Source organism: Branchiostoma lanceolatum, chromosome 1, assembly GCF_035083965.1.
Source record: "Branchiostoma lanceolatum isolate klBraLanc5 chromosome 1, klBraLanc5.hap2, whole genome shotgun sequence".
Lineage (NCBI taxonomy): Eukaryota > Metazoa > Chordata > Leptocardii > Amphioxiformes > Branchiostomatidae > Branchiostoma > Branchiostoma lanceolatum.
Genome location: NC_089722.1, coordinates 41,518,968 through 41,531,696, shown reverse-complemented (window position 1 = coordinate 41,531,696; position 12,729 = coordinate 41,518,968). Strand labels below are relative to the sequence as shown.

The 12,729-nt window shown below is 46.0% G+C and overlaps 1 protein-coding gene across 1 annotated transcript in view; it reads left to right on the top strand.

Moving 5' to 3' along the window:
- LOC136426708 (uncharacterized) overlaps window positions 1-9,926 on the top strand; it is a 19,196-nt gene extending 9,270 nt beyond the window's left edge. Inside the window, exons 8-10 of the mRNA XM_066415461.1 lie at window positions 122-312; window positions 7,332-7,449; window positions 8,915-9,926. Of these exons, the coding sequence (XP_066271558.1) occupies window positions 122-312; window positions 7,332-7,449; window positions 8,915-9,926 (1,321 nt within the window). The remainder of the gene's footprint in view (window positions 1-121; window positions 313-7,331; window positions 7,450-8,914) is intronic.
- The last annotated feature ends 2,803 nt before the right edge of the window (window positions 9,927-12,729 follow it).

The window sequence follows — 12,729 nt, the reverse complement described above, 5'->3', positions numbered from 1 at the left end:
GCGACTGTTCCCAGACCACATGCCCGTGTTCCTGTGTGGTATACTGTTTTCCGCTGACTTCGAGAACAAGAATTTAGACTCGTGTCGTGAATGTGTTGTTCTGTATGTCGCTACTCTACAGGGCAGGAGACCGGGTGTGTCAGAGATGGGACTCCCAGTCCCCCCACAGCCATCCCCACACACCACAGGCTCATCCTGATGCAGGCCTGGAGGAAAACTTCTGCCGTAACCCTGGCAACAAGGAGCGGCCCTGGTGCTACACCATGGACCTGACATTGAGGTGGAGCTACTGCAACGTGATGGAATGTGCCGGTAAGACGACACTGTATTCTTACATATGCAAATCTATAGTTGTGCCATAGTTATCACCGCCGCTTAAGTCTCTCCATGAAAAATGGAGATATAGTTTAGGGTGTGTCTGTATGTGTATTTGTCTGTCTGTTTGTTTGTTTGTCTGTTTGTGTTTCCGCACCATTCCAGTCAGCATAACTCAAGAGCCTCTTGATGGATTACAATGATATTTGGTATGTGGGCGGGTGTTGTGAAGCCGAAATTCAAGGTCGATTTTGGGCCCCCTGGTATGTGACCTTGGTATTGCAGCAGAACTTCAATTTTTGTATCTTTTGACCTGGACGTGCTGTGGTCTTGATTTTTGGGTGGCAGATAGCTTGTGATGTAATAAAGAAGTGGTGTAGGTTTGGGCCCCCTAGCAGCTCTAGGAACTGCAGGGGCGTTTTTGTGAAAATCTTCTAAGGAGAATTACTCAACAAAGGAACAACGGATTTCCATGATATTTAGTATGCAGGTAGCTTAGATAGAGATATACACAATGAAGTGCAAATTATGCTAATTGGGACTTAATTTGCATAGCTAATGAGGAAATCTATATTTGCAGTGTTTTCCATTATCAGACTCAAATACATGTAACGTATGTAGTTTATTGAAAGTGGATCATCAACAGATACCAATTATGCATGTAAATTCCTAATTTGCATAATTAATGCAAAACACCATATCTCATCTAATTGGAAAATTATAGGACTGTCAATATGATACTTAGTATGTAGGTAGACTGTCAATATGATACTTAGTATGTAGGTAGATTAGACAGAGATATACATGATGAAGTGCAAATTATGCTAATTGTGACTTAATTTGCATAGCTAATGAGGAAAATCTATATTTGCAGTGTTTTCCATTATCAGACTCAAGTACATGTAACATATGTAGTTAATGGAAAGTGGAGCATCAACAGATACGAATTATGCATATAAATTCCTAATTTGCATAATTAATACAAAAACACCGAAATTCATAAAATTGGAAAATTATAGGACTGTCAATATTGCAACATGTGTAAGTCATGACCAAGCATATATTATGCAAATGTGTAAGTCATTTGCATGAATAGAATTGTTCATGGAGATATGAGGTCGTGGAACTCTTGTTTCAATATAAATGCAGACCACAGCATATTGTCATCACACCAAACCATTACAGATAAGATGTAGCTGCTGCCACCGACTACAGCAGCCTTGGCAGACGTTAATATTCTATCAAGCTCGCTTTTTAGGAATTCAAAATTGTGTTGTATAGGTTTCAGTTTTACGGGAATACTCAGCCGACAAAACCACATCTTTGTAGACAGTTTCAGCCAATAGAATTACATAATGACATCACGATTACATCATATTACGTCATAATAACAAGCTGCAATGGTTAAATTTCACGAGTACATCATCCTCTGCAAATTTGGTAGCCAAAAAGCCCGCTGTGAATGCGGTTAAAGTGGGTTTCGTTTTTACCCTGGAACTACAGTGGAAGCACACGTGTCCGAGGGGTTCGTGCCACGGGAGTACTTTCTTCCGTCGGTTTTTGGCGGATATGCTGGATCATTTGGTGTGATGTCGGTTGAGGAATGTTTCTGAAATCGTCGAGCTCCCTTAGGCGGTTGAACTTTGTCCATACACTCAGTTTTGACTGAACTGTGGACGTTTTTCGACCGCCGACGTCCTCTTTCGGACTGGCCTCGGCCAAACGAGGCCCTCCATCCCACCCGTCTCACGTTGCAGGACCGGCTCGCAGTTCCACTCCTGATTCCCCGCTCCTGGCTGCCGAGAACAGTTGTGTTGCGTTCTAGTTTTCTGCTTCTAAGGTTAGTCCTTCTGATCATACGTTCCTGATCGGCTCTTCATCTAAAAATAATTGTCCTGGCTTGTTTAGTGTGCCAACACCCCTGCAAAACAATAATAGTGGTATCTCCCGGCTGTCAAGAAAGCGTCCCCTCCCCTGCTTAGCAGGGCGAGGCACGCGGACCGCGACCCCAGCTGTCACAGTCTCGTCTCCTCCCCTCGTTAGCAGGGTCAAGCACGCAGACCAGCGATCGTAACCCCCCGACATCTGGTATACTGTTAAGGCTCTCTAGCTAAACGCCTGCATTGAAGATGCCAACTCTGTCTAAATTTACGAGACAACGAAGTGCTGGAGTTACCTTCATCGAGAAGGAAGATGCCAAATTCAACGATGTGATTGATCTGCTGGCGAAACACGGCGTGAATCCGACAGACATCGAAGGGATCCAGCGAAAACACAGAGGGGCGTGCGAAATTACCTTCAAGTCGCAAGCATGTCTGGCCAAAATCAGTCCAGTGCTTGCGGCTGACCCCACAGTGGATGTTGAGCTTTACGGTAATGGCTTGACCATCGTGACGGCCCTCGGTATACCCGTGGAAATGGACGACAACTTTATCCGTCACCGCCTTACCGAGTTTGGTTCAGTGCAAGACAGCCGACTCCAGACCCATGCGCACCAAGGGTTCCCCAACATCCTGAACGGCACAAGGCAGTACCGGATGAAGATGACCAAGCACATTCCCAACTCCATCCGGATTGGGAGTGAGCTGGTAACCTTCAGATACAACGGACAGCCAAGGATCTGTCATCGGTGTGGTAGTGACGAGCACTTTGTCGCCACCTGTACAGCTATCAAGTGCACCCGCTGCTTTGAGATCGGCCACGATGCAGCTGACTGTAACAAGGACATCAGGTGCAACATCTGCAGGCAGGAAGGTCACTCCGCTCGGGCGTGTCAGCTAAGTTTTGCCAACAGGCTGAACATCACGACCAGCTGGGCCAAGGTAAAGCCGAATAGTCAGAATGGCTCTGGATCAGAAAAGGTGTCAAATGGAACAAGTGAAAAAGGATCAGAAAAGGAGACAGCAACCCACGGTGAAACTCCAAGTAAGAAAACTAAAAGCCCCTCGACCCAGGAAGAACCTCGCCCCAAGAAGAAGGAAAATATCACTGAGATGGGAAATACCCAGAAGTCTCAGCCTCCTCCAGCAGAAGGAGACAACGAGCGAACGTCAAATACGGAGGACATGGAGGTTATCCAATCAGCCGACGACCTCCAGTCCGACAAAACGCAGACCAACCTCAAGAAAGTGGGAGAAACGCCTGAGTCTCATCCCCTTCCAGATGAAGAGGACAACGAGTGGATGTCTGATGACACTACAGAGGATACCCCGCCAGTAGAGGGTCCCCAGCTCAATCTGAGCGAGTCGGGTGATCCCAGCGCGGATGACTCCTCAGACGATGAAAACGGGTCCAAACGACCTCTCTCACCCAGCCAGAGCGAGTCCGACGACTCTGAATCTACTGTGTCAAGACGAAATGGAAAGTCGAACGGAAAAAAGGTAAAGAAAGAAGCAGAAAAAACGTCGGATGTGACCGCTACCGGGGTCCCTTCCGACAAATCTGGGGTATCTCCCAAGATCCCAGGGAAAAAAGCTGTTCCTTCCTCCTCCCAACGGAAGAAAGGAAAGAAGCTGAAGGGCGCTAAGTAATTGACAAGATGTTCAACTACCCACTGACAATGTTCTGGTTCTCACTCCTTGTCCTCTGTTTTTACGCCATGTCCCTGCGACCTGTAACAGACAATGTAAAAACCCAACCTATGACTCCAACGCCAGGCCATAATTTACCTCCTAATCCCACGTCAGACATGGCGGAACTGTTATTAAACTCAAACTCTCGGTCAAAAAACCTACTGACCATAGTACAGCTCAATGCTCGAAGCCTACTACCCAAGATAAATGAACTCAGGTCATGGTCGTCTTCAATGCATTTTACTATCATATGCATAACCGAGACTTGGCTAAGTGACGACATTGCAGACAAAGATGTGGAGCTGGAAGGATACATGTTGTACCGCAAAGACCGAAACAGACACGGAGGTGGTGTCATGATATATGTCAGTGATTTCTTGTACTGCGCCAGGCGCAATGATCTAGAAAATGACGCCGTAGAATCCATCTGGTGCGAAATAACAAAAGCCAATAACAAGTTCTTAATCAACTGTTCATACCGTCCGCCATCTTCAGATGACACGTTCTATGGTCTTTTTGAAGATCAAGTGCAGCAAGCCACGAACCAAGCCCAGGCTGTTAAAGTCATATTGGGCGACTTCAACGCGAAGAACAGCAACTGGTTAAGCAGCAACACGACTGACAACCCAGGCCGGCAGCTAGAAAATATATTCCTAAACCATGGACTGGAACAGTTGCTTCATGAACAGACCCGTGGAGGGAACCTGCTTGACCTGATTGCAACCTCCCATCCAGCAATGTGTTACCAGACGGGCACATTGGCTCCTCTTGGTGACTCTGACCACCAATCAACAGTCACCGCACTTAATCTGAAAGTACGCCAGCCCAGCGGAAAACGACTCGTGTGGTCATATGACAAAGCAAATATTGAGGCTCTTCATGAACACATCGAAAACGCACCTTGGGACATTAATTATATCTTTGACTCTATGGACGACATCTGGGATTCATGGTATAACATGTTCATTACGATCTGCAAACAGCACATCCCCCACAAACTCATTTCGACTACCAGAACAGCAAAGCCATGGATAAATTCCAACAAACAAGTCAGAGAAGCAATCCGTCGAAAACACCGTCTCCACTCCAAAGCAAAACGGGTAAATACAGACGTAGCCTGGGCTACCTACAAAAAACAAAGGAACCTTGTGACCTCCCTAACAAGAAGGGCCGAGGCAGCATATATTGAGGACCTTGTCAACGATGTGGAGAGTGGCAACACCAGGCGATTCTTTACGTATGCTAAATCTGCACTGGGCAAGACAACAACGGGTATCCCAGCACTTCAAGTCGGGTCAGTTATATTAGAAACGCCAGATGAAAAGGCCAATGCCCTGAACGATTTCTTCATACAACAGACAGATCTTCCTGCCAGAGACGACCCAACCCCAACATTCCAACCTACCGCCATCCCTGGAACAGTTCTTGACTCACTTCAGCTGTCAGTTGATGAGGTACAACAACAACTATGTGCCCTCAAAATCGGAAAGTCATGTGGTCCCGACAATATCACTCCCAAGCTCCTACGCCTAGTAGCAGATCCTATATCAGGACCTCTAGCTCAGCTGTACAACAAGTCCCTCCTCCTTGGACAAGTTCCTTCGGGGTGGAAAAAAGCAAACGTTACCCCCATCCACAAAGCCGGAAATCGACACCTAACAAACAACTACAGGCCTATATCCCTACTTAGCATTGTTTCAAAGGTTCTAGAAACCCTTGTCAACAAACGTCTAACGGCACATGTCAATCCAATACTGAAAGATCACCAAAGCGGATTCAGACCTCTTGACAACACTACGCTACAGCTGGCTCGAATGATAGAGGAATGGACTGAAGCCATGGATAGCGGAGAGATAGTGGGATGCGTGTTCCTTGACCTTCGAAAAGCATTTGACAAGGTCTGGCACGCAGGACTGCTATCCAAACTAAGAGCGTATGGAATCAGTGGATCCATGCACAACTGGTTTTCCAGCTACCTGTCCGAGAGACGCCAACGAGTGGTCATCCAGGGAGTGGCATCAGACTGGAAGTCTCCCCTAGCCGGCGTACCACAGGGTTCTGTCCTCGGACCAACGCTTTTCATACTCTATATCAACGACCTTGCCTCTAGCTGTATACAATCCCAACCAAATTTATTCGCCGACGACACTTCACTGTCCTCCTCCCATCACTCTATCCAACATGTAGTTGCATCACTGAACAGAGACCTGAGCTCTGTGTCTACCTGGCTGTCTCAATGGAAACTTGAAGCCAACATAGACAAGTGTAAAGCTATGTTCATCACGACACGCGCCATTCCACGACCGATTCCTCCCGTGACCCTAGGTGGAACCATATTGCAAGTTGTCACCAGCCATAAACACCTCGGCGTTACTCTCACAAATACCCTCTCCTGGTCAAACCATGTCGACATCATCTCTACAAAGGCTAGACGATCTTCTGGTTTGCTATGTGCTCTGAGGAAGAAGATACCAAAGGACCTACTCCTTAGACTATACATGACAATCGTAAGGCCAAACCTCGAGTATGCAGACATTGTCTGGTCTGGTCTTACCAAACGCGACCAAAGGACTGTGGAATCTGTCCAATACCAGACTACCAGAATCATCAGTGGACACTTCGGGCTACCGTATCCTTCCTACGAAAGTCTCTACACCGAACTATCACTACCATCACTCCAGTACCGACGCAAGTTCCACACAACTGTGACTCTCTACAGACTCTTGAATGGACGCTGCCCTCCACATCTCCAGAGTTTGCTACCCCAAACACGTGCGCCTGATACCAACTCCCGCTATCCCCTAAGGAACAGTGAGCACCTGACTACTCCAACGTGCAAAACTACCAGATCTCAGAGAACATTCATTAGTCGAGCGATCTCACTCTGGAACTCTCTTCCCAGTAACATCCGCACATCCCTCACTGTCAGCTCCTTCAAAAACAAACTCTGTACATCACTCGGCAACAAATACTATGTAAATAATTGACTGACCTACCACAAGTATTAGATGACATGTTGTATAATCTGCTAACCTAGTATGTAATATAAACCTAAGTTTTGGCTTGACATTGTTAACGATTTATATATAGATTAGTCTTGTGCATTTTTTTTCCCATATGCGCTTCAGTCTTGTGATGGTTTTTGTTAATTTTGTTTCTTCGATGTAATTTTACTTTGTGTTCTGTGTCCGCCGCTATGTGTGTGTTTGACGCATGCGCACTTTGTGAAAGTTTGTATTGAACTTTGAATATGCTGTTCCCAGGGCTAACCCTTTGTAATAGCCTTCGGCTAGTTGGGTAGTCCTGGCTGTATTTTCCTACAGTCAAATAAAATCAAATCAAATCAATCTTTCCAAACAATAGCTTTAAAACAATTAGGAAGTATTGTCACTTTTCTCCTGCATTTACCATCAATCATATCTTCCTGTCTCGTGTCCTTCTCAGACCCTACATCCCAGGACTTCATCGGACAAGAGTGCAAGGGAAAGTATATCTGTGAGAAAGGTCTTTGCTATTGTGACGATGACTGCAGCTTTTTCGGCGACTGTTGTGAAGTTGTCGAGTAAGTAATCACAAATCTCCAATTTGAGACGATGAGATTTCTTGCGAACAGAAAAGATGCTGCCAAAAATTGAAATCTACACAGAATGTGACTGCCCTAAGTTGTCCGGTTTTCTCGAAACACCATTTTCCTTTTAAACGCGAACAGGGCAATTGGGTATTGTATGAGATATAGTAGCGCTACGTTACAGCTTGTCACAACGGAAATTGTGCCGATGAGCTTCGCCTTGTATGTCGTTTATGCGTAACGTCATTGCCATTGGTGGGCTACTTGGTTTGTGAGCAGCATAACTCAACTAGAGGTCCACGACCCCATACCTTCGCCAAATGAACTTTTACGAATGATGTATTACAAAGGTTTTCACTTTCATTATATGCAAACAAGGTTGCATTATTGTATGGGATGAGGATCTTTACCCGAGTAACACAAGTTGGCCACGTCAAAGAATGGATGTACTATATTGTATTTGGCGAAGAAGGCTTTTCCCGCATTTTCTTATCATATATGCAAATGCGTGAGGCCCTGGTTTGCATACTTAATGTTTGATGATGTTCATCTTCAACTAACTTCCGGATGATGTAGGCATCAAATTACCGTACTTTACAACTTACGATTCATAACATCTTCTTATGAATTAAGCAAATTATGTCCTTATTTACAAAATCGATATATCAAGTGGTTTTCCCCTCTATGTCACAGTTCTCAGTTCGTAAGTCTTGAAGTCCCATGATGAAAGGCACTGCCCACATCTTGACCCAAAAATACCAGCCCCAGTCACACTGTCCATATGGTGTCCTCGTATATAGGTCGTCTTCGACGAAAAATAGGACATAGAAGGGAATTTTAACTTTTCCTCATTACTTATGTAAATAAGGCCCTGATTTGCATCAAATGCATTTCATTATGTTAATTATCATTAAACGTTCCTACCTGCCCAAAATGAAAATCGACCAAACCCTGCTTGAGTTATCCTCCTGTAAAATTTTTGATGAAATGGCCCACTGCAGTTCCAAACAAGCTATACACCACTCCAAAATCACGACCACAGCAGATCCAGAACTTGAACTCAAAAACTTTGAAGTCCCGATGCACTACCGTAGATAGCCGCTGGGAGGCTCATGATCAAACTTGACCTTCATTTTCCCGACACCCACCAAATTTCATCACGATCCATCAAATGCCTCTCGAGTTATCCCGCCAACAAACCAACAAACCAACCAACCAACACAAAATCACCAACATCCGTCCATGGCATCAAGAGTTATATCGCCAACACCATCACTCCACGAATCCCGACCAAAAATATATCATTAACCTTCTGCCTACGGCGAAGGAAATTAACTAGGGGTTGATCTATAAAAGACGTGACATTGTATGCAATTTTGCAAGTACCTGCATTACAGCATCATAGTTTGCCTTAACTGGAATCATTTTATTTATTACGACTTCATTACACCCACCACAGCTTAGCTGAACCACCGCCTGACTATTACCATCTCAAGTGGAAGTGCGTGCCTGGCTTTACCGACTGGCAGTCTTATTGGCTGGTTGCTGACTGCCCTGACGAATGGACGGATGACGTCACAAGGGGTCAGTGTCTACAGCAAGTGGATACCTTCAGCCCTAGTGACACGGTTTACAGGATCCCCGTGGTAGAGCACGGTTCATACATTCCCTACAGAAACATATTCTGTGCTCTCTGTAACAATGTGACAGTGGCAGAGGCATCTTTTTGGGTCTCCCCACAGTGTTCTGGACATCTTGAGTCTTCTGCGCAAGCCCAACAAGATTACAGCAATCTTCTCAGTAGTCTCGGTGTAGCAGATGAAGAAGTGGAGGATTGCCTCGGCACAAATAAGCTAGAATTCGAGCTTTCGAATAAGAGATCATGCCTTTCCCCCGAGATCGATCCTTCAAATGCACATTGTGACATAACTGCCTGCAGGTCCTACAGCTATCCTGTTTTCAGTAGACATAAGGCGTACAGAAACCTACACTGCGCTCTTTGTGAGGGACTTTCCCTTGCGGCAACCACACATCTAAGGTGCGGCATTGGTGGTGGCGGTGGGAGAGATTTGTGCCTTAAAACTGCTATATGTCCCGATGAATTCTCACTAACTCGTCTGTTTAACTTCGGTGCCGATGAGAGTGGTGAAAACAGTCCCAATCAGTGTCCCTCCGACACTGTATACGATCCCTTTGTAGACACATGCCGGGATTTCTCGTCCGCTAGCAGCAGTCATGACTCATCAAACAAAACTATCCCCTTACAAAACTGCAGCGAACCCGCTTTGACGTTCACAGCTGATGAGTTCAGCGTCCTTCCCAATGGTAGTGTCCACCTGCTTGGTTCTAACGTGTCCTGCCCAGCTGAGCAGGTGGCCATTCTGAACACAACAGCATCGATCTGTGGGGAGTGCATACTGCAGCACTTCTCAAACAACACGCAAACCACCGACAATCGGGACCCTGCCTAGGGTTGGTTAACCCTGGGTCTTGTGGTGGTGTCTGCCGTAGCTGTGACCGGTTTCGTGGTTCACACTGTCAGGTCTGGCCAGTGGAAAAAAGTCCCGGAAAAGCTGAAGGTTCAGATGATGGTCAGTATGGCAGCTGCTGAGGTCATGTTTGTGGTACGTTTGTTTGTCCCTCACGGTCCGGTCTGTGCAGGGTATGCGATATTTCTGCACTACCTCCTGCTGATGGCCTTCACATCCATGAACGCTCTAGCCATGGACCTCTTTCTTACGTTTCGTGATGGCTTAGAAAGAGCGAAGCCATACAAGTACGTCTTGTATACCTGGCTGATGCCGGTGCCTATCGTCGTAGTGACAGTGATTGTGGAATTCGGCAGTTCTGTCAGGGTGGGTTACGGAGAGAGATGTTGGATCGGCAATCCGACGGCAAGTCTGGTGGCATTTGGAGTCCCTGTCCTCTGTGCCCTTCTGGCCAATGCTACCTTGGTCACGTTTGTCTTGCTGGCCATACGGAAGTCATTTCAGATAGCGGACGCTGCTTTGTCCCGCTCAAACAGCAGCAAGGCCTGGGTCTACTTGCGTGTCTCCTTTCTGACGGGGTTCACTTGGATTCTCGGCTTCATCTATCCATACATCAACAACAGCGTTGTCGACTACATCTTCATTGTGCTGAATGCTTCTCAAGGCCTTCTGCTGACACTGTTGCTGACCATTACGTCCGAGGTGGTGGAGGAATGGAAGTCTGCGATCAGGGCACGCTTCGGTATGGCTGAACCTCAGCATAACAACGGAGCCAGCAGCCGGCAGACCACTACAAGGGGAACAGAGGTAACAGCAGCTAGAATCGACCCTGGTACAAGCATAGCCATGACAACTTTCGTCGATGTCGTGGAGAACAGGGAACGCCTTCATCTGGCTGAACCTCCCCAGGACAGTGGAACCGCCCCTTCAAGCAACAGTCGTGCAGAGGCAACGGCAGGTGGAGCCGTCCCTGGTGCAGACAAACCCATGACAGCTGTCTTTAATGTACAGGAGAACAGGGTGCGCCTTCATCTGGGAGAGCCTCACAACGACAGTGGACAAACCGCCACTGCTGGCGACCAGCAGGCCACCACAGGGGGGACTGAGGTAGCTACAGATGGGACCGAGCCTGGTACAGAAATGCTCACGGCTACCTACGTCAATGTGGGGGAAAACAGGGGACGCCTTCATTTGGGAGAGCCTAGCCAGGACAGTGGACGAACCGCAACTGCTGGCGACCAGCAGACAACCGCAGGGGGGACTGAGGTAGCTACAGTTGGGAACAACCCTGGTACAGAAATGCCCACGGCTACCTACGTCAATGTGGGGGAAGACATGGCACGCCTTCATCTGGGAGAGCCTAGCCAGGATAGTGGAGCAACCGCAGGGTGGACTGAGGTAGCAACAGCTGGGAACGACCCTGGTACAGACATTCTCGGAACAACCTACGTCAATGTACAAGAGATCAGGGCACGCGTTCATCTAGATGGGACTAATGAGGACAGTGGAGAAACCGCCACTGCAAGCAACCAGCAACCCGCCTGCACAGGAACACCAGGGAAAACGTCAGTTGATGACGAGGAGAACGGGGAACGCCTACAACTGGATGAGGACAGTGGAGAAATCGCCTCTGCCAGCAACCAGCAGACCACAGGAGGTGACACTGAAGCAACAGCAGGCGGAGCTGCCCCTGGGACAGGAATACCCATGTGAACTGTCGTCGGTGTAGAAGAGAACACTCCAGGTGGAGATGGAAATTAGTCGCGCCACAAAACGATGGCAACAACAACAACATAAACTAACTAACAATACGCTATTTCCGTTCTTGAAGAAAAGTGCGCTGGAAATATATCCATGCTAATCACTACGATTTTTGGATGACGAGCCAAACAGGCAGAACGATTCTTACGCCTTTCAAAGTCATATTTGCTGTTGCACATTTGTAACATGTAACAAGTATGCATTACGAAACTACTCGGAAAACATTAGTGATACCATCTTGAAGACTACCCCCTCCCCCTGCTTATCTAGGCACATGTTTTTTTTTATATTTACAAATGTTCAGTAGATTCACAAATAACAGGTTTCCAAATACAGAACATTAACGAAAACAAATCATCACCAAATCCTAGAAAGGCGAACATAGAAATATTCACAAACCCACAAATATCAAATGGATTTCATCAGGTACATCATTTGGTTTGCCACAACAAAGACGTTGAGAATATCCTTCGATAAACAAACATTGAATTGAATTGATAATCAGAATACATATAAATACACAAATATCAGTAGGTTTATACATACAAAATCAGCATTTCGAAGTCAGCTTTGCCTATCCCTAAAGTTTCTGATTGTTGCTCACCCGAAGGGAATTAATTTTGCCCTTGACTCGATCGAAACTAGCACTGGTATTGTCAGTACAGCCTTTGAAATTAACTGCAACTACGTTATAGGATGAAATACGATAATTGTTTATTGTCTTATTAGTAACATATCATGTATACTATAAAATGTCAATGCATATTGGCCACCTAGCCTTTAACATCTAAAATCATAAGAAAATCTTAGATAGACAAACATAGAAATGTTTGTAAACACGCAAACATCAAGTGGATTTCATCGAGTACTTCTTCGGGTTTACCATAGCAAAAACATAAGAACAACAAACATCAAAATATATATAAATGCACAAATATCAGTAAGTTTATAAAATCAGCATTTCAAAGTCACCATTGACTATCCATAAGTTCCTAGTATTGCTCTTAAAAAAAGGTACTTTATT